This window comes from Acinonyx jubatus, chromosome B3 (assembly GCF_027475565.1).
Source record: "Acinonyx jubatus isolate Ajub_Pintada_27869175 chromosome B3, VMU_Ajub_asm_v1.0, whole genome shotgun sequence".
Lineage (NCBI taxonomy): Eukaryota > Metazoa > Chordata > Mammalia > Carnivora > Felidae > Acinonyx > Acinonyx jubatus.
This window is the reverse complement of record NC_069386.1, coordinates 129,049,677-129,072,017: the sequence shown is the minus strand read 5'-3', so window position 1 is coordinate 129,072,017 and position 22,341 is coordinate 129,049,677. Positions and strand designations below refer to the sequence as shown.

Genomic DNA, 22,341 nt, shown 5'->3' with positions numbered 1-22,341 from the left:
GCACAGAGCCTGACGCGGGGCTCGAACTCACAGACCGCGAGATCATGACCTGAGCTGAAGTCGGACACTTAACCGACTGAGCCACCCAGGCGCCCCTGTGACTTAGGTTTCTAACTCGAGCCTGCAGGTAAGCTGCTGGATGAAGGGAGAGCGCAGGTGAGTCAGGCAGACATGGAGGGCAGCCGAGGTGTGGTGGAAAGAGGGCCCCGAGGCTTCAGGTCTGACCTGGCCACCGTGAGCTCTGGGAGCACGACTTTGCCTGGTATAGAGGCTGGATGGACCCACGTTCAAGTCCATGTCCAAAGTTACCTATGTGACTTAATCTCATGAAATCTCAGCTCAATTGTAAAATGACCACGTTACTGGCCGGTAGGGAAGCGTTAATGACACAATGTACCTAAAAACGGGAGAAGGAGTCTGGCCCATACCGAGGGCATATAACCAATGTCCAGCTCATGACCTTCCCTGGTCTGCATGGTTGCCTGTCAAATCAGGGAATTAGAATGGATAACCTCTAAATTACCCTTTCTCTTTAAAACATTTACGGTGCTTAAAAAGCCTTAGGCAAGGAGAATTTAATATTTCCCTAACTTTTATTTATCTTCCTTTGGCAAAGAATGAGTTATTGCAGTGCATGCGTATACATTAAGGAGCCAAGGAGCAGGGTTTGAAATTCAGCCGCGGGAGCAGAGGCTCTTAAAGGAAGCCAGAGTGGGCCGTGGTTCTTAAGGTGAGGGATGACAAGGAACAGGTGACTGGGTACAGGTGCCTTGGTCTCCTGCCCTTTCCTGCAAAGATACATATCCAAGGGCTCTGTGTTTTGTTTTCTCTAGAGCAGTGGTTCTCAAGCTTTATTGCAAATTACAGTCACCTGGAGAGCTTTCAGACCATCCCAAGGTCTCAGAAGCGACTCACACCAATTAAATCTGCGTAGAACCCAGGCGTCGGTGTTGTTAAAGCTCCCCAGGTGATTCCAAGTGTGCACCCAAAGTGACGATCCCCGTGCTGTAGTGAATGGAGGGCCCGGAAACAAGTGTGAACCCCATATGTCAATTCTCACCACTGAGTGTGACCTCAGTGGTGCAGCGATGCATGTGTGAAGGGACTAGAGTAACATGTCCCCTTCCAAATAGTGACATCTGTGTCACATAACAGTGTTCATAAATGTCTGGGGCCAAAATAAATAAATAAATAAATTTAAAAAGTCGCCAGTTTGAGGTCTGGTTTCTCAAGAGCACACCATGGAGCTGAACAAAAGGCGGGCTGTCGCCGATGTGATGGTGCTTCTTTCCAGGAGGACACATCTCTTGTTGGGATCTTCTCGATTTTAAACCAAAGCAGATACCCAGGTTCTATTCCGGCCCACTGAGTATGACGGACATATTGAAAACATCCTTCTATGAAGACAGGAGGAAGGGATAATGTAAAAATACAAGGACAAACATACAGGGAAATTTATGAGGAATTCCAAAAATTGGTCTCCAAAAGAAGAATGCATGTCTGACATGAACCTCAGGACCTGGAATCCTTTTGGGTCATTTCCGGGAGACAGAAGAGCCGTCCTTCTAAAGTGTGTCCACTAGATGGCAGCATCACCATGATAAAATATACCGGCCTTTCTTGGCATAAAGGAGGGATTTTTTAATATTGAACAGAGGTTGGAACTCAGATGGTTTTATAGATATGAATATGCTGTTAAAATATTCTAAATTATAGTATATATATCTGATATATAATTCTTAGTATTATTGTGTAAATTATATTGGCATTCTCACTATAATTCATACCATCATTAATTATATCGTGTGCTGTTTAAGCAGGTTTAATGTTATGGCTAGAAGTCCTTTGCTGGCTACCACTACCTCTTCTTGGCTAATCTCAACTTTTGTTTGGCTAAAACTACATTCTTCAAAGGGCAGGGAATGTTTATTTATTAAATGGCTTTCGTCTATAGCATGAGCCAGCCAGCTGTGATCCTGCTAATTATGGGTCTGTCGTGATTTTCACTCCGTTGTATGATGCAGTCAGTTTCTTCTTTTTCTGCCACGATTTAATATCAACTCCATTTGTGATGTTTTGTGGATGCAATATGGTAAATCATTATGTTTCGACCTGAGTGCCAGGCCACATGTGAGCGGTTGGCAATACTAAACAAGACGTTCGTGGAGGTTACATGCTAGTGGAATATACCATGACACGCGTGTAAAGTACATATTTTAGTGCAAAGGCAACTGTTGTTTTTACAAGTTCTGTGAAGATTTAGACTCTTGTTCTGTTGATCATGGAAAGTTCTTTCGGAAATGGCATGGGGATTGGGAAAAGGGTTGGACCTGACAATATCAGAGGTGGCTTTACAAATTTAAGGATTAGTAGGAGACCGATGCCAGACGTGTTCGTTGGGGACAGGGCTGTGCTGCAGCTGTCCACTATTGTCACCATCTGTTATCTTTAGGATACATCCCCCCAGCCAAGACAAAGTCGTTTAGAAATATGTAGACAGTCTGGTTAATTTAGTTAGCTCAATAAGTGAATACACACACAGGCTGGTCCACAAATAGAACAAGTCATTGTGTGAGGCTTTGTAAAGCATTTGACGGTAAACAAAGCATCTTCAAATATATCACGTATGTACCCTATGCCCAGGAAATGCAGCCATCTGCCCCAGTTGCCATAGCTAGCCAGGGAAGGCAGAATTCAGAAGTAGAATGGTAAAACATGTCAGGTGCACATCAGGGGTACCTAGTGAGTTGCTATTTTACAATGGTGGCTATTTACTAGAAGCCTGGCTTTTGGTAACCAGGCATCGTAGTCTTAGATCATGCTGTTTCCGGCTCAGTAATTTATGACTTGAGATCTTCAGATAATTCTCTTAGTTCCAGCTTTGGTGTGTGTGTGTGTGTGTGTGTGTGTGTGTGTGTGCACGCCTGATCTTCAAATTCTGCTCCTGGGGTCTTTGTGCATATGCCCCACCCGTGTTTTATTTATTTTGCTTTTATTTTATTTATTTGAGGGAGAGAAAGAGCACATGCGTGCAAGAAGGGGAGGGGCAGAGGGAGCGACAGGGAGAGAATCCTGAGCAAGCTCCACGCTCAGGCTCGAGCCTCACACGGGGCTCGATTTCATGACCCCGGAGATCATGACCTAAACCAAAACCAAGAGTTGGATGCTTAGCAGACTGAGCCACCCAGGCGCCCCTCCACCTGTGTGGAAGAGGGTGTGACTTTTTGATCTGTGGTTGGCAGGACCATACACAGAACCAGCTTTGTTACTGGCCAGGGTGTAAATTAAGCAACGGGGCCTTTCTAAGATGAGATGTGAAAAGACTGTACGTTGTCTGATTAGCCTGGAAAAAGCTTCCGGTCAGCCAGGCCTGGGAGTGATGCTCATTTATAGCCTGGGCAACGGGAGGTCTCACGGTCCGTGGCTGTGAAAGAACACTGAAATGTTAAAAGGAAAAGCTGTTGCCCGTAATCTTATAAAACAGGCTTTCTGTTTCCAACAACAACAAAAACAAGCAGACAAACAGAAAAAGAAAAGCGTGAAAAAGTCGGAACAGCAAAACGATGGAAGACTGTGGGTCAGGACCGGGCAAGGTGCCAGAGCTTCCCATAAAGGAACAAATATATTTAGAAAGTGGCAGCACCTTTTGACATTTGCTAAGTGATTTTGATGATTGACTTTTCAATTGGGTTTCTGTAAGTAAGCAAAGGAGGGGTTACCAGGGAAAAGCAATTTTCCCAATGGGAGTATAAAATCCTTCAGCCTAATGCAATGTTTTCTCTGGTTTAGAGATAACAGCCCACTTTTGGGTTTTATGCCTAATATTGATTCTTTGTGTATTTTTTATAGAAGCCTTGATGAAATTCAGTTAATTGTATTTTATTAGACTGAGAGATTGTCTCTTTTAATATTCTCCAGTCCTCCTCACTCGTGACTCTTCCTTCTGTCTCTCTGCTCCCTATCAATAGTTTAACTTTGATGGATGACTTGTGACAGTTGGAAAAAAATAAAATAAAACTCTCGCTCTACCTTTTTGATCTGCTTCCAGCTTGCGCAATTGCAAAAGCCCTGAAAAAGCCAAGTTTCTTTAAGCGGTAAGATGCTGAAATATGGTCATTAAATCCTGATGGGTTTTTCATTCTGCATCCCATAATTTTAAGGAGACCCAGTTTCTGAAATGCTTGGATAAATGCAGAAAGTATAAGAAGGTGGAAAGGAGGTCTCAAGGCAGCTTTTGAATCTGTGGGGCACTGAGTTTATTTACAAACACTGCAAGAGCTCATAAATTATCAGGGGCTGCCGTACTAAGGAAAGCAGACCCAGGAACAGAACATGGCAGGTTTGGGGGTCTGAGCAGCTTGGTGGCTGGTGATGGGGGCTTCTGTGGCTTCCCCCTGTTTACGTCTTGGGTGCTTTATCTGGCGAAAGCATTATCTTGAGAAAACTGCTTTTGCTCTTGGGCAATAAGGTGACTTACTTCTCGGGATAGAGGGTCTCATCAAAGAATTTGGACAAGAAGAGTTAGTGGTTTGTGGAAACTGTAATCTTTATTGACTGGGGTGGGCATGGAAAGCAGAATTAAAATGAGAATTGAAAAAGGTTCGGATTGATTTAAACCCAAAGAATAGTGAAAATGAAAAATAAGAGAGAGGCAGGATATTATAGTGCTAATAGTTCTGCCCCAGGATACTTGGATTTTGGTCCTGGTTTTGTGACTTAGAAGCCATGTGTCCTTGGGTAAGTCACTTAAATTCTCTGAGCTTCAGTTTTCCTGTTTGTGAGATGGGTTTTTTTTTGGGGGGGGGGTTGCTCATTATGGGCTGGGGGAAGAACATCACATGTGTTATCTAATTTAACCATCTCAAGAACCTTATGAGGCAAGAAGTATGATTGTTATTTGAAGATACAGGTAAGGACACTGAGACACGTCGGAGGTTGGACATTTCCTGAGTCTGTGACAGGGACAGGATTTGGAGACAGGCTGTTTAAGGCTAGTGTGTGAAAGCACTGTATACATGCTACCATAGAGCCACCCTGGAGACATAATCCTTGCCCCACTTACGAGATCGTGGCACGATCCAGTAAGTTAATACTGTGCAAAGTGTTCTATAAAATAAAAAGTCACCCCAGTGGAAGGTGGCATTGTTTTCAATTATCAGTAGGCTTCCTAGTGTTAGATGTGGTGAGTATGCCTGAGACCAGACTCAAGGGCAATGAGGCTACTTTGCATCGTGGGTGCACTAGCTTCCCAGGGCTTCTGAGACAAAGTACGGGAAGCCACGTGGCTGAGAGCAATCCACTCTTATTGTCCCACAGTTCTGGAAGCCAGACATAAAGGTTTTGTCACGGCCATGCTCCCTCTCAAGGCATGAGGATGTTCCAGGCCATCCTCCCAGATTCTGGAAGCCTCACACGTCCCTTGGCTTGTTCCTTCGCCCTGTATCTTCATGTCGTCGTCTCCCTGTGCATGTCTGTGCCCAGATTTCACCCTTGGTAAGGACAGCAGTCACGTTGGATTAGGGTCCACCCTAATGATCTCATCTTGATTGTCTGTAAAGACCTTGTTTCTGATTAAGGTCACACTGACAGATACTGGGGATTAGGACTTTAATATATATATGTTTTTTCTGAAGGTAGTGGTGGTGATGGGGATGTAATTCAACCCGTAACAGTGAGACAGTGCAGGGATGGGATATGGAGTCAGCCACACCAGAGTCCAAATCCAGCCTCCACAATTGACGAATGCAGGCGACTGTATTAGTTTTCTACTGCGGCTGTAACAGATTACACACGTTCAGTGGCTTAGAACGGTATATGTTTACTATCTGAAAGTTCTACAGGTCCAAAATCTGAATGGGTGTTCCTTAGCTAAAATTGAGGTGTGAGCAGGGCTGTTTGCCCAGCGGAGGTTCCAGGGAGAATCTGTTTCTTGCCTTTTTCAGCCTTCAGGAGCTGCTTGCGCTCCTTACCTCATGGCCTGGTCCCTTCCTCCGTCTTCAAAGCCAGCAAGATACTATCTTCAAATCTCTCTTGGAATTTGACTTTGGCCTTCTGCCTCTCTCTTCCATTTTTCAAGGATCCTTGTGATTCCATTGTCATTTTAAGGAGCCTTGTGATTACCATCTGGATAATTTAGTATCCTCTCCCCATGTCAAGAATTATTCTGGGAGAGTTATTCTGCCTCCCACAGTAACTATCCTAAACTCCCTCTGTTACTCAGGAATCCTCATGGTTTTATATATGTTGTTGAGAAGGTTGAAGGAAGTCATTCTCGTGATGAGCTCGGGGCCAGTGCCCAGCACGGAGTAGCAACTCATTACCTGCTAGCTGCTGATACAACATGCATGCAGGATTTTAATGGGAAGCTATCTTTTTAAATCCTTTGGGGGACCTGGGCAAATATTTCTGAGGTTTGTACGGATCCAAAGCAAAGCATAGGTGTTCTGTTTTCTGTGTGATCAGTAACGCTACATGTCACTAACAGAGCGGGGCTGGCACCTCATTTGCGTGGCCTACATTCCATTCTTTTGGTTTTCTTTCCAAATCAAGTGGCAATTGATACAGATTATGCATGGGAAGACAGCCAATTTAAGTTGGTCATCTTAATATAGTTGACTATTCCATTTTAGGCACCTCAGTGTCTTAAGACATTAAAAATTTTGTTTTTAATGTTTACTTATTTTTGAGAGAGAGAGAGAGAGACTGTGCTAGTGGGGGAGGGACAGAGAGAAGGGGAGACACAGAACTGGAAGTGGGCTCCAGGCTCTGAGCTGTCAGTACAGAGCCGGCTGCGGGGCTCCGACTCACGGACCTCGAGATCGTGACCTGAGCCGAAGTTGAACGCTCAACCGAGTGAACCAGGCGCCCCTAATGCCTAATATCTAAGACATTTTAATGGCCACTGTAGCACTTACTCAATCACCTCCTAATCCCCAGCCCCGGTTTAAATTATTTTGGAGTGCTTAATGTATCTTATAGAAGCAGCCTGAAGCCATACCGATAGAATGGAATAATAAAAAATTATTGTTTTTTATAACTACAATAACAATATAAATAATTGAGCAATACTTTATAGTTTTACAAAAGGCTTTCTCATAGACTATCAAATAAATGACTGATTTGATGGTTCTACAAGCATCCTAGCGTGAGGATAGAGGTTGGCGCACTGGCCTCAGAATCAGACTGACCTGCTTTTTATTCCCACCATCACCCCTCGCGAACTTTGGGATCCCAGCCAAGGCATAGACCCTCTCTGGGCTTCAGTTTCCTCATCTGTTAAGCAAAAGAAACATTGTAGTTCCCTCGTGGGGTTGTAGTGAGGATCCAGTGAGAAAAGAGCCACAAAGCACCGGGTACAGTGCTCGGTGCCTCTCCGCGATGATCAATATCGGCTGCCATTGTCACTATTATCGTAAAGAGGTGTTGAAACTGAGCTCTACCAGTTCTAATTGCAGCTGTGCTTTCGAGTTGATAGAGGCTACAGTCCAAAGTGAGATGCAAAACCACAAGCAAGACTTACAAATGGAGGCGGACAAGTCTTGGGTTCTGACTCACTGTTGGCCACTGGCCTCAAAGAGGTTGGAAAGATAGATGCATGGGTGGGGGATGAGGAGGGAGTTGGCGGAGCTATGGTGGGGTGAGCATCTTCCACAGGGAGAAGGGTGGGAGGATTCTTCTCGGGGCCAGAGGGGCTGCAAGGAATTCACCCAGAGAATGTAATATGTGTCTCTGGCAGTTTGGGCAACATGATGTACTGGTGCGCGGCTCATCTCTAGAGGCCAGAGTGAGAGAGGCTGTCTAGCTAGTTGCGACAGAAAGAAGTGAAGGAGCAATTGTCACTGCCTTGGGGCCAGCTGCCCTCCCTGCATTTCTCTAGGTAGTGAGTCTTGTGGAGCCGATGGGGGCTGTGCTGGTGAGCAGTGGGGCTGTCTCAGATCTTCGATCTTAGATGTCTTAGATCCTGATCAAGATGGCCACCAGCAGGGGTGAGGTCCTTCCCAACTGGGAGGAAGCAGAGGTCTGGATCTCTAAGTACCTGCTGGAGGGGAAACATTGATCTAAGTCAACAGAACTACAGGAGAGAAATGCTCACCTATCAGGTGAGGACACCATGTTTCAGAGACGCAGAGAAGTACTCCTGGAGAGAAGTGGATGCTAGGTCATCCCAAGATGAGACACATTTCCTTCTCTCCCTCCCTTACACTCTGATCCAGGAGGGTCATAAACCATGATTAGCAGGTTTGAAGAGAAGGGACGAATGTGCAAGGTGGGAAAGGAGAAGTCAAACGTCATCTTGCCCCAGGCAGGCAGCCAGCCTGCTCAGCCAGCTGTGAACACGGAGAGGTTGTGAGTGAGGGCATAAAAGTGGAAAGTTTTATTTATTCCTTTGGACCCAAAGATATGAATTACCCAACCAAGACTGCTCCAATTACAGTTGACCTTCAACAACATGGGTTTGAGCTGAGTGGGTCCTCTTATACAGGGAGTTTTTACAGTACAGTAAGTATATTTTCTCTTCCTTAAGATTTTTTAATCACATTTTCTTTCTTTACCTTACTTTATTGTAAAAATACAGGGTATATAATATATGTAACATACAACGTCTGTTAATCGAGTGTTTATGTTATCGGTAAGGCTTCCAGCAGATGATAGCCGATTAGTAGTTAAGTTCTGGGAAGTCAAAAGTTATACGTGGTTTTTCCACTGTGTAGGGGGTCAGTGCCTCTAACCCCTGTGTTGGTCAAAGGTCTGCTGTACTTCAAAGTGTCCAAGGGATCCTGACACTTACCCTAAATCTGGTACAGGGGCCAGAGAAATCTAGTCCCGGGTGTCTGGGTGGCTCAGTCAGTTAAGCATCTGACTTCAGCTCAGCCCATGACCTCGCCGTTCGAAAGTTCGAACCCCACCTCAGGCTCTGTGCTGACAGCTCGGAGCCTGGAGCCTGCTTCAGATTCTGTGTCTCCTTCTCTCTCTGTCCCTCCCTCACTTGTACTCTGTCTCTCTGTCGCTCTCAAAAATAAATACACATTAAAAAAAAGTAAAAAAAAATAAAGAAAAGAAAAAGCCAGTCCCATGGAATGAACCGGAAAAGCCAGTGAAAGAAAGAACCGAAGCAGCTCTTTGATTATGTCCTACAAGTTATATTTGAGAGACGTAGTGATTTCCTCATTATTTCCGATAATAACCCTAGGGGGTAAGTATTACTGTGAGAAAGGATAATGTCTCCACAGATGAGGAGATCAAAGCTCAGAAGGTAGGCCTTGAACTCTGGATTCCTGATTCTGCTTGCTCCACCACACCACTCAGCTCCCTCATCCTGGCAGCGGAACCGAAGTCCGTGAGGACCCTGGAGCCAGGAGCCAGAAGCGGCCACTGGAAGACCTGGATATTACATCACACTGTCTTGAATAGTAACTAAAGGGAAGCAAAAACACAGAATCTTTGACCAGTCTCTCCTTCCACATCCTGCGGCGTCCATCTTGCTGAGATGATAGGAGTTGGCATGACTGAAGTCTAGGAAGCAGCCAGGTAGGGGGTCACCTCTGATCGTGACAGATTCCGACACAGAAACCTACTATCAACCTTGTATAATTCTGTCAAGGGCATCTGAAGAAGAGGAATATGTTTAGCTCAGAAACAAACAAACAGTTAGGGAGGCACATCGGGTCCATTGGTGAGAGAGGAAGTAGGTTTGTTGCCTATGATCCCGGAGGTGAGACGCAGGAAAGGGGGTTGAGTTCACAGGCAAACAGACTTGGGCTCAGCAAAATACCTAGAAGTCACTGTGTTCTTCGTGGAACCCCACAAAACAAGGAACTAAGTAGCTCTCTTTCACCTCTGACTTCTTCTCCACGTCTCTCCTCAGACCTGGTTTTTTCTGCTACCTCTCAGTCCCTCATGAGGGACTGAGGGTGGGAATGTCCTTCTAGATGAGAGTTTTGGGGGGAAAAGGGGATAGAGTGTAATTTACTTTCCTCTCAGGGGGATTACAGAAAAGAGGACAGGTTTTGGAATCACACGCCATTGGTTCCAACAGTGGCTCTGCTGCACATACGTTGGGTGACTTTAGGCCAGTTATTTAAACTTCCAGACTTAGTTTCCCCATGTGTAAAATGGGAAGAATAAACATCACCGGCATCCTAGTGTAGTTGTGACAATTAAATGCTTATCACGGCCTGGCACCTGACAATAGCAGGCACTTATGGGAAGATGGCAGTCCCAGAGGGCACTCAGGATTGGTGTCCAGTTTACAATGCTTAGAAATATTGAATAGAACTAAATGGTACATTCTATTCAACAAGGCAACATTACAAGTCCAAGTACCTAGTGTTGTTATTGTTTTTAAGTTTATTTATTTATTTTGACAGAGAGAGAAGGTGTGAGTTGGGGAGGAGAAGAGAGAGAGGGGGAGAGAGAGAATCCCAAGTACTGTCATTGCAGAGCCTGGGCTTGCAGTCACGAACCGCGAGATTGTGAGCTGAGCTGAAGTCTGATGGTTAACTGACCGAGCCAGCCAAGCGTCCCCCCAAGTACCTAGTGTTTTTAAAGAAGTGCTTTGATCTTAGGCATTGATGATTCTGAGCTTTGCTGTTAATATATTTTTTTTTTTTAAATCAAGTTCTTTTGTGCCAACAGAGAAGTGATAGTATATCTCATAAGGAAAACCACCAAGGGAAAACTTAAATTTTATATATTTGTTTAGTTCAACGTAATTATTTATGAACCCGAACTGGGTTTGAATTCCCATTTGGCTATTTCATTAGCTTTATGACTTTGGACGAATGACTTAACCACTTTAAATGTGTTTGCTCTCATAGAAAGGGCATTATTGTAACGGTTAAATGTAACAAAAATACATAGAGAAAAGCCTAATGGTTGCTGTGGTCTGAAGGTGTCCCCTCAAAATTCACGTGTTGAAATCCTAATCCCCAAAGGTGGTGGTTGTTAGTCAGTGAGGCCTTTGGGAGGTACTGAAGTCATGGGTTTAGTGCCTTGCGAGTGAGGCTCCACAGAGAAAGAACAGTGTCCCTTCCACCATGTGAGGACATAGTAAGAAGGAGCCAGTTATGAACAAGAAAGGGGGCCCTCAGCAGCAGGTGGCCATGCTGGTGCCTCCATCTTGGTGCCTCCAGATCTGTCAGAAACAAATTTCTGTTGTTTTTAAGTGACCCAATCTGTGGTATTTGGTTACAGCTGCCCAAATGGACTAAGACAATGGAATTATGTTTTCAAAACAATATATTTTCCGGTAACAGATTTATTCATTGTTCACTTTTAGCTGTTGAACGACTGGGTTGGGAGGCATCAGTGTGTCAAAGGTACAGAGTTGGAGAACCACTAATCAGTGGTTCTCCAGTAGTCAGAGACCAGTAATCAGTGGTGTTCTGGTCTCTATGGGTTTCCTGTTGCTGCTGTAACAAATCACTACAAACTTGGGGACTTAGCACATATTTATTCTCTTAAAGTTCTGGAAGCCAGGAGTCTGCAATCAGTCTCACTGGGCCAAAGTCAAGATGCTGGCAGAGGACCAGTTCATTTTGGAGAATCCAGGGGAGAATCAGCTTCCTTGCCTTTTGTAGTTCCTGGAGGACCTTCTTGGCTTGTGGCCCTTCATCCATCACTCCAATCTCTTGCTTCTATCAACTCTCTTATTTCTGTGGTCCAATCTTCCTTTTCTAAGGATTCTTGCAGTTACGTTGGGCCCACCTGCATAGCCCAAGATCATCTCCCCCTCTCAAAGTCCTTAACTTGTTCACATCTGCAAAGTCCTTTAAGCCATTGGAAGTAATGCTCACAGGTTCTGGGAATTAGGATGTGGACACCTTGGGGGACCTGGTAGAGGGCGATTCTTGTACAGGTTGGAAGCTTCTTTAGGAGCGACCTGTGGACACTTAGAATCTGTGACCGCAAATGAAAAACAAGAGGGAAAAAATGTACTTGTTAAAATGAAAGCATTTTCCTCTTCTTCTCTGCCCTGGGCGATCATGTTTCATCCCAACTCAGCAAACCTTTTATCTGTAAATGCATTGTCTTGGGGTTACGTTTCATCTAATTTGTACTAATCCATGGGCTGGTTGAGCCCCTCTCCTACTTTTTGGGGGCGTTCCCCCATTCTTCTGACACATCCCTTTTTTTGTACTTGCTTGCCCCAAACTGACAGGCCTATCACATTTATATAGCACTTTTCTGTCAGCACTGTTCTAAACACTTTGTATATATTAACTCATTGAATGGGATATTCTATGATGAATATACATCCTCATTTTTCAGATGGGGGAACTAAGGAGGCACCGAGAGATGTAACTTGCTCAAAATCTCAAGTGGGCATTGAGAGCATGCCTGGCTGTAGAACCCACACTTTAAACCACTAAATTCCACTACGTCTCTGCAAGACATTCTCACCAAATGGTCACTGTCTTCATAGAGCCCAGAAAGAAATGTTTTGGAGCCTGCTCCTATAGTTCTGTTCTGCTTTGTCTCAGAAACAAACAAACAAACAAACAGCAAACAACAAACAACAAAACAGAGAGAGAAAAGAAAGGAAAGAGACTGAGAGAAGCTCTCATTGACTTGATCTAGAAGTCGCCCCAGCCCATGGGTATGCAACATGCACGTGGGTGATACCACAAGCAAGCAGTTCACATATTTCATCGTCCAGCAGTTAAGCTAGTGCCAAGCAGATGTTGATAGAAGGATTTCGGAGAAACATCATAAAGTGATGATTAAGCTAAAAAGAATTTGAATGGTAAAAACTTAGCCTTAAATCTATAAATTTATGACTACTCTGTGCATTTGTGTAAAAAATCAGTCTTAAATCTGTAGCCGTGCCGAGGACTTGGAAAGACAGAATGGGTGGAGTGGGGAGAGGTGATGGTGTTTGTCCCCTCCCACTCCCCGACTTTGGCGGACCTCCACTCCCAGCGTAGAGGTGACAGGAAGTACAGGATGGCAGACTGCACGGTGGGTAACAATCCGGGTTCTGGGCCAGACTGTCTGTGTTCCAATTCTGAAACTACCTCTTATTAGCTATGTAACCCCGACAGTGCTTACTGAACTTTTCTGTGCCTTAGTTTACTCAGTAGAAAATGAGCCTAATAATAGTACCAACCTTAGGGTTTGTTAAGTGGGCTAATACCCATAAAGTCATTTGTCTCCCATGTAAATACTCTATACATGTTAATTGCTATTATTGTCCCCTTATCATACATAATAGTCTTGGGAGAATTCCATGCGTCTGGGAAGAAGGAGATGTTTTTGTTTGGATGGAAATCATAAGGGAGTCACTCATTGAGAGAAGGAGGATATAATAAACTGTCTTAGTCAGCTTGGGCTGCTATAACAAAACACCACACTAGGTGGCTTAAATAACATTTATTTCTCATAGTCTGCAGGCTGGAGGTCTGAGAGCTGGGTGCCAGCACGGCTGGTTTCTGGTGAGAGCCTTCCTCCAGGCCTGCAGATGACCATCTTTTCACTGTGTCCTCACAGGTGGAGAGTGAGAACTCTTATCTCTCTTCCTCTCCTGATAAGGGCACTTATCCCATCACAGGGCCCCACCCTCATGACCTCATCTAGATCTAATTTCCTTCCAAAGGCCTCACCTCCAAATACCATCGCACTGGGGGTTAGGGCTTTAACATCTACATTTTAGGGGCACACTGACATTTAGTCCATAATATTGGCAAATGGAAAACTTAAGAAGACGGTTTCAGATTGTGGAAATTGCTGTGAAGAAAAGGTTGTATAAGAATGGGCTCATTTGTGCCTGGAATTGGTGGGACAGGGAACCCTACTCCAGTTGGGTGCCCAGGTAGGCTGCTTTGGCCAGGATCTGAGAACAGAGAGATCAGGCAGGAGTATTGAGGCTGTGGCAGCAGGAGGGCAGAGGCCTTGAGATAAGAAAGAGCTTGAGTGTTGGGGAGACAGCAGCATAATAAGTCCAGGGAGGCTGGAGGAAATGTATAGGGAAACATGTGGTAGGAGGTAATGTCTGGGAGATGGGCAGGGGCTAGTGCGTGAATGACAGGGAGGGGGGTTGAGGCTAAGCACGGTGGGAAGACATTGGAGGATTTTAGCCAAGTGGAGACATGCTCTGATCTGTGTTTCAAACTTGATGTTGTTGTGCTAAGTGCTGTAATTTACGATTTGCATTATTACTATGGATAGACACATTTATTAAGTACTTACTGTATGCCAGGCATGTGTTGACCACTCTGCACACAAGTGATACGGAGTAAACTGGAAATTTCAACAGAAGCACTAGGACACTTTGGATATGAAATTCCAACGTGAGATGTCAGAACATATGCAGATGTTTAAGGGTGCAGGCATTAGATGGTGGGAAAATCCCCCCGTAGGATATAAAAGGGTAAAGAGCGTGGGTTTGTGAATAGGATTTCTTTGGAGGCAGCTGGTGCCAGATCCCTCCCAATGTACCCCCCCCCCCCCACTTAAAGGGCTTCAGTGAGACCACTTACAGAGTGGGTTGTCTGCTTGTCATTTGGGGGGCATGCTGAGATGGGGTCTGACATGGGAGAGTGGGCAGGAGGGAGGAGAGGCGAGGTGAGGGAGAAGGTAGTAGGGAAGTAGGTCAAAGGTATATGAATGGTGAGCTGGAGGTGCAGACTGGTCAGGGTCTGGGGTCATTTAAAAGGAGATTGCCCAAGAGGATCATGTAGAGGGACTGAGTTCCTCATGGGATGGACACTGGCTTGGGAAAAGGAGAAGATCTGAAGACAAGTCAAAATGTGATTGTTGTCTAGAACCGGACCTTCCAATTTCTGAATTGACACTGTATTTGAGATGTGATTTGAGGACATTTATGATCTAAGGTGCACGTGTTATGGGCCGTGCTTCAGACTGACTTCTACCAAGTACAAAGAAACAACATCCCCCCCCCTGCGCCCCCCCCAATGACATCATAAAGGGAAGTGTTGAGTTTTGATTCTAACCCCTGAAAACCTCTCCAACGTTACTAGTTATAGATATTTTATGGAAACTTCTCTGAGGTGGGTAATCTCATTCCCGTGGAAGAGGTGAAGAAGTTAAGGCTTAGAGAGTTTCCACTAATCAGAAGGAGGCCATAAAATTCGGAGGGAACCAAACAGGGTTTGAACCCAGAGCTTCTCTTAGTCTCTGTGCCATGCTGCTGAGGAAGCAATAAAGGACCCTGCCATGGCAGTCTGACCGTGAACTGTTGGAAATAGCTCATGGGTGGTGGGTTTTGATTTTTTTTTTTTTTTTTAATAAAGAAGGCCAACACGTCAAGTTGAATTTTTCATCTCTCGGTTGAAGATTGGCAAAGCTCCCCAGAATGAAGTGGGACTTCGGACCCACAGTTCAGGGTATCTTCGCTGGCATGTTACGAGAAGGCAGAGCTGGGTCTTCAGGAAGATGAGGAACGTGGGGGTGCTACTTTCTTCCCACCTCCCCCCCGACCCTCTTCCCCGGCTGGTGTGTGCTCCCTGCTGCTAGCTTCAGAACTCGAAGTTCAGGGCCGGTCCTGGGGGCTGTTCATCAGGGCCTTCGTCTTGTGGACAATGTGCTGAGCTTTGCAGGCTGGGGGAAGTTCATAAAACTGCAGAGCCCTGCTGGAGAAGTGAGGAATTGTACTTTTCAGAGGGGCTCTCAGGTACCCCTGAAGCATGGCCTGTCAGCCTCTCCCTGCTGTTCCGTTAACCTTTCTCGGGGAGCGTCCCGAAACCAGCTTCATTTGCGTGCACCACCAACTCCAGTAAAGCCGTTGTTAAACACCCATTGTTAGGATCATGACTATCAGATAAATAAAATACTGCTGTATATTCAAGCATGGCCTTTACAGCATTATATTAAAACAATAAATCAAGTATCACGGACTCAGCGTTTGAGCCAGCTTTTATTGCATTATTCCATTCTCTCCATTATCCAGCTTTAAAATCCCTCCCCCTGCATTTATGATTTTGAAACATTACATCAGTTATGTCCCCATGGCACTTTAATCTAATCCAAAACTTTAAGGGGGTAGGTAAGTGTTTAGGACACCGGGCCAGGCTCTGATCATTTTATGAAACCGTTGTTTTATAGAAGAACATTACCTTTATTACCACATTTCTATGGTGTGTTTGGGGGGACAATCTGGTTACAATTACAAATAGCATTTTTTAAGAGCTGCAGTAGAAAGGCCAGCCATTTGAAGAGGAGATACGGCTTCCTCAATGGGTCGTAGCATATTGGTGCAAGATGTCAAAAGGAAGCACGTCGATACCTCAGCCTGGCGCTTCTCCCCGGGGATTTTACGCTCACTATTGGTGCAGGTGGTTCCAATGGAAACACCTGACTTGGTTCTGAGCCCTGAAGTTCTGTTAGTAATTCATAGCACAATCGTCACCTATATCAAAGAGAGCCTTTATGTACTGGCTAATGCGGTTTGTTAAATTCACCCCAAACGAACTGGATGCCATTAAACCTTTAGAGTAATGGATTCTTTCTTACAAGATGGGAGGTCAGACTCCTGGGGGAGGGACTACATTCTGCCCCTTTGCTTCCCCACTTCTCAGGGAAGAAATGGGTGTCTCTTTCCATCAACTTCAAGCTGGTACCAATATCCATGTTTGCTGTTCCTCAATACGCGTTCCTTTTATTTACTTTGTCTTGCGGAGATAGTGCATAGATAAAAACGTCTTTAAACAATAACCCAAACTATGTCAGGAGGATACTGTTTAACATTCAAGTGGCCTGTCTTTCATATGAGCCTCTGGGAAGCCAATAAATGTCAAAGAAATGTCAGATTGTGTATGTATTTATTGGGCCCATAGTGCGTTTCTGAGGAGGCTTTGTGGCATTTGGTTATCCCATTCTTTGAAGGCATCACACAGAGTAGGTGCCATAAATACATCAAACGAATTTCAGCATCCACCTCTGTATACTCCACGGTCCAGCACTAGAGTGTGCGAGGTTCTTCTCCCTTGGGGGTTTGCTTTGCCAGATGATTCTTTTAGCTCTGATATCAAAAGTAGGTGGGCAGACACGTCCCCACAATCAGTAAAGGCCCACGTTTGGATGGTGTTTGATGTTCCTCTCCCTTTTGGTAGAAACCTTTTAATGTTGCATGGAAATAAGCTGCCGGGATTTGTAGCAAATGCTTGGTGGGCGAAGGAAGGTAGGCAGGGGAGTGGGCGCTGTGGAAGAAAATTGGGATGACCATTGGCATTAGCAGCGGGTATGAGCAGGGCTTTCAAGACCCCTCTGGCCCCTACTAGGAAGATGCATCTTTCTCTCTGCACCTGTACAGGAAGACCCCTGAGTGCCTGGCCTTTCCGAGGCAGCGTGGCCTTCGAGAATGGAGTTGAATTCACAGGCAGCCAGCTTGGATATCTGTCTTTCTTCTCTTTAGCAAAACTGGAAGAGAATGTGGCAAACTTCTCATGAAAAAGCTGCATCAATCTGAGAAATAAATTATTTATTTTTTGATTCCTCTTCCTACACCCATTCTCTCAAACGACCTGAATTCTACAGCCCCAATTTTTCCTCTTCTTTAAAAAAAATTTTTTTTATGTTTATTTATTTTCAAGAGAGAGAGAGACAGAGTGCGAGTAGGGGAGGGGCAGAGAGAGAGAGGGAGACACAAAATCTGAAGCAGGCTCCAGGCTCTGAGCTGTCAGCCCAGAGCCCAACATGGGGTTTGAACCCATGAACCGTGAGATCGTGACCTGAGCCGAAATTGGATGCTTAACCAACTGAGCCACCCAGGCACCCCCAATTTTTCCTTTTCTAATCTTAAGAAACCCAACGTTTCTGAAGTGCCCACCATGTGACTGGCACGGTGCTTAGCCATTCACACTTATGTTATCTCTAGATAGGCCTGCAAGGCACGTGGAGCCTATGGTGCCATTTGACTCATGATAAAACTGAGGTCTGGTTGGCCTACGTAACCTAACCTGCTCAGTGCCAAAGCAAGGGTTTGAACCCAGGTTTTTCCTGGCTTCCCACCTATTACCTCAGGGCAATGCCCAGAAGATACCTGCTCCTGACTTTTGGGGCCGTTCTAAACAAATATAAATACCTGGGCAATGTATTCAAAGCTGTTCAGTTCTGAGGTCCATCCAGAAGCAGAATCCTTACAGAGGTCTTTAAACCACACCCCCTGTTTGTCCGACAGGTTTTTTTTTTTTTTTTCTTAATAGGAGATGGAATCCCAGTTTTTTTTACCAACACATGTTATACAGAAGAGGCAAAGTCAATCATTAGTCAATGCATTTGAAGGCAAAAAGGATGGGGAGTGGGGTAAGTTGAAATTGAGAAGAGTTTGGCTAACTCTAGTAATTCCGTTGTACGTTACTTATTTGAAGCCTTAAAACAAACAAACAAAGCAGAGTCTTGAATGTACAGATTATCCAGGAAGAACATTAAACACAGTGATGCCAAGAAGTTAAAGGCTGGGCATGTCCTGTGTGTAGAACACACTAAAAGATTTCAAAGAACTTTTTAAGACTGTCTCTCTGGTAATAAAAAGAGGGGGGCTGAAGCTACACATGGGCAGTCATGTTTGTAGAAGAACTTTGGAATTTTGTGAAGAAAACTTCTTTGGAAGGAGACTCCATCAATTTAGTTTTATTGTTAGAATCACCCTTTACTCCCCCTTTGATAAACTGCCCTCATTTGTTGTTTCTCTCTCTTGTCTATCATGAATGGTTTTGCAGTTGAGTCCACCTGCAGATTGTTCTTTGGTGTGGCCTCCTCCAAGAGCGCTCAACCTCTTACCCAGCAGGCATTCATTCAGGTCCTGAGCTAGACATTTGCTTATATGTCCTCCTGAGATATTCCTCCCTTCAAGAATTCTAGTGACCACACTAAAAGGAGCATTCTTCACCCTAGAAGACAAGGGATACTTTCTCGCCTTTTCTCTGGAATTGCACTAATGGCAAATTTGGTGCCAAATGCTCAGTGAAATTGTTAGACTTAGAAGAATCTTAATAATTTGGACCTCACTGATGTAGACTGTATTCCAAGTCAGACATGTGCTTGAAAGGTTACATTCATTGCTATTAAAAACTAGGCTGCGTAACACATGCTTGATTTCCCCTGAGAAAACATTTTTGAAAGTTCATTTGACACCTATTTCCATATCAATAATCAATGTGCTGCTTACTGATAATTTAAATCTGATTATTAAAACAAATCCAGAAGGAAATTGACTTGCCAATGTGTAGTGATCCTGTTTTGGCTAGAATGTATAGTTGTACTTAATAAGCTTGCGTATCTTTGAATATCCAGTAATTCAGGACTTTGACCAGTCTTGGTCAGAATTAATCTAATTAATGAGATTTTTCTGTATTTCAGTGTTGACAGCTTCCTTTTCATATATTTAAATTATATTCAGTAATTTTTATTCCTAGAAATAAAAACAGATTACACAGGGCTTTTGGAAATATTGACAAATGACAACCCTGTAGTGTTTAGTAAGGAAAATTGTAGTTTTTAAAAATGTTCCTTTTGTGAGAGAGAGAGAGAGAGAGTGAGTAGGAGGGGCAGACACACACACACACACACACACACACACACACACACACACAATCTGAAGCAGGCTTCAAGCTCTGAGCTGTCAGTACAGAGCCCGACATGGGGCTTGAACTCACAAGCCATGAAATCATGACCTGAGCTGAAGTTGGATGCTTAACTGACTGGGTCGTCCAGGCACCCTGAAAGTTGTAGATGTTTTGAAGCTCATTTCTTCATCTTGGCCAGTATCACAGGTTCATGATGGTTGATTTTATGAGTCAACCTGACTGGGCCATGGTACCTAGATAGTTGGTCAAACATTATTATAGATGCTTCTATGAAGGTATTTTTGTTTGATGAAATTAACATTTAAATTGTTAGACTTTGAGTAAAGCAGATTACCTTTCGTGATGTGGTGGGTCTCATCCAATCAGTTGCAGACCTTAATAGAACAAAGATTGGTCTCCGAGCAAGAAAGAATTCTGCCAGCAACTCTTCCCTAAGTCTCTAGCCTGCTAGCCTACCTTGTAGATTTTGGACATGCACCTCCATGATTACATAAGCCAATTCTTTAAAATAGATCTCAACCCCATCCCCCAAATATACATACATCTATAGATTTTTAGATATAGCTCTAGTTCGTTCTCTGGAGAACCCTGACTAAAGAGACTTTTCAGAATATTAACTGTCTGAGAAAGTACCCAGCATCATGCTTGGCACGTTTTAGAAAATGATTGTTTTAAGCTTTGTATGTGTGGGGAGTTGGCCGGCTTTAAGGTCTGATGCAGAATGCCATTTAATGAAGTTTGTCTCTATTTTCTGTTTGATGCTTGTATCGTATTTAGCACAATGGTAATGGTGAGTAAACATATGCAAGAATTTTGTAGAACACCTGGATGAGAGAGGGCAAAGCAGTCCAATGGCACAAAACCAGAGAGAAAATAAACTTTTATTTTGTGGCAGGATTCCATGCACAGGAATGGTTTCAGGCAGTTTCTAAATGTCACGCTTAAACTAGCACATGTGAAAAGTGGGAGGGAAGAGGTTGTTGAACTTAAATAGAAGATGTTAATTTTTTTATGTGTTTAAGGGAACTTTGGAGTATTTATACAAGCACAATTGGCCTCCAGTGGATAGTTCAGATAATAAGAGAAATTCTGGTTTTTGTGCAATCAACTAATAAAATGTGTAATGTTCCTTTTATGAAATAGTATTTTTTCTTCATGAAGGTGATGCATTAGAAAACATAGACAATTTGGCAAATATGGAAAGATGCAACATAGGGTGGGAATCACTTTTAAAAGATGATCATTATCCATATTTTGGGGTATTTTCTTTCTGTCTCCCCCCCGCCCAAGTCTTTCTTAGTGTTTGGAATTTACATGGTTGTATTATGTTATTATATATAAAATCATTTGTATTTCTTTTTTTCTGTTTATATAAAATAAATATTTATTGAAAATGTATGGAAGTGTTGCCACTTGTCCAAGGAGAAGTTAACCTCCCTAGAAATCAGAAAAAAGACTGTAAAAATTTAAAAGGAAAATCTTATTACTGTTAGAACATTTTTTTCCTTCCTGGGTAGTTGTTAGCATCTCTGCGAGTTTCTCTGGGCTATAAAACCGCAGTGGTATTTCAAAGGGGAGGGGTCCAGACTAGTGGTCAAGTGTCCCAATTCCAGAGTCAGACAGCCTGGGTCAAATCCCAACCTTGCCGCACCCCCCGTGGAGTAAGCTTGGGTGAGTTTCCTCATCTGTAAAATGTAGATTAGAAAACTGCCTCTCTCATAATGGTTGCAAGGGTGACATGAAAACATGGGGGAAACACTGAGAACAGTGCTTAGAACATAGTAAATTCTTAACTGATGATCGCTTGTTACCAGATGACACGTGATTGTTTCTACTTACACCATTAATACAGTTTGCAAAGACATCAGCCCCTGGTTAGCGAGTATAAGGTAACAAGTGCTTTACACACATATCTTATTAATACAACCACTCATTACAACAGTTTGTGAGCTAGGCACGGCCATGCCCATTTTGTAGATGAGGAAACTGAGGCTTGGGAAGTAACTTAGCTTTGCCGAAGTCTAACAGCTGGTCAGTGGGAGGATAAACCACTGATTGTTCAGACCTCCTTGTGGCCTTTAAAACAAGGAAAATGCAGGTGTCTCCAGTCTCACCTGTGCAGGTGTGAGAGCAGCTCCAATTGGAGAAGGACGTGGAAGGGAAAGGAAAAGGGGGAATTTTAAAGAAGTTTGCCGTGATCTGCAAGTTCTGAGAATTCACATAAAGAACGGGAGTGATTCTGGAATTGATTTCAAGGGGCTGCACACAGTCTTGTGGCCCCACTACTCAGACTAGACCATGTGAGTTACAGATTTTTGATCACAGTGTTCAAAATCTTTCCCATTAAAAATAAGAAACAATAACCAAAAATGAGAGTGTGTGTTCTCCATGAGGAATTGCAGAAAAGGAAGACACATTTTCCTTCTTCAATTTTCTCTAGAAAATAAGTCATTGTATCTGAGAATGGTAGGGGAGAATTCGAGTCTGTTCCTATGCACGATTGTGTCATGTGCAAACAGCTTGTGAAAGAAACACCCAGGGTAATTTATCAAGGAAACTGCTTTTGACTCCATTCTTTTCCCTGGGGTTTATGAAACTTCAGCAGGTGGCATTTTGGTGTTTAGCATGACAAGCTTGTGAAATTGCAACAGCTAGCAAGGAGGGGGGCTGCTTTTGCGTATGAAAGAGAAGGGCAAGCCGAGACTCACATGGATTGAGCCTTTTGAATGCACGGGGTCCTGGGCTAGCCGCTTTAACATACACTGAAATTTATATCGAATTTCACACATCCAGTTTA

The 22,341-nt window shown here is 43.9% G+C and overlaps 1 protein-coding gene across 3 annotated transcripts in view; it reads left to right on the top strand.

The window, feature by feature from the left end:
- The window catches only part of GALC (galactosylceramidase), a 149,791-nt gene that overhangs the window by 90,845 nt on the left and 36,605 nt on the right, over positions 1–22,341 (top strand). The window contains exon 17 of one of the 3 annotated variants that reach the window (XM_027066353.2): positions 9,231–9,400. The exons of 1 other annotated variant lie outside the window; for it this stretch is intronic. In XM_027066353.2, the coding sequence (XP_026922154.2) occupies positions 9,231–9,257 (27 nt within the window). In that variant the 3' untranslated portion in view covers positions 9,258–9,400. Of the gene's footprint in view, positions 1–1,294; positions 1,539–9,230; positions 9,401–22,341 lie in introns of those variants that run through there. One more of the 3 variants, XM_027066351.2, reaches the window with a different exon arrangement.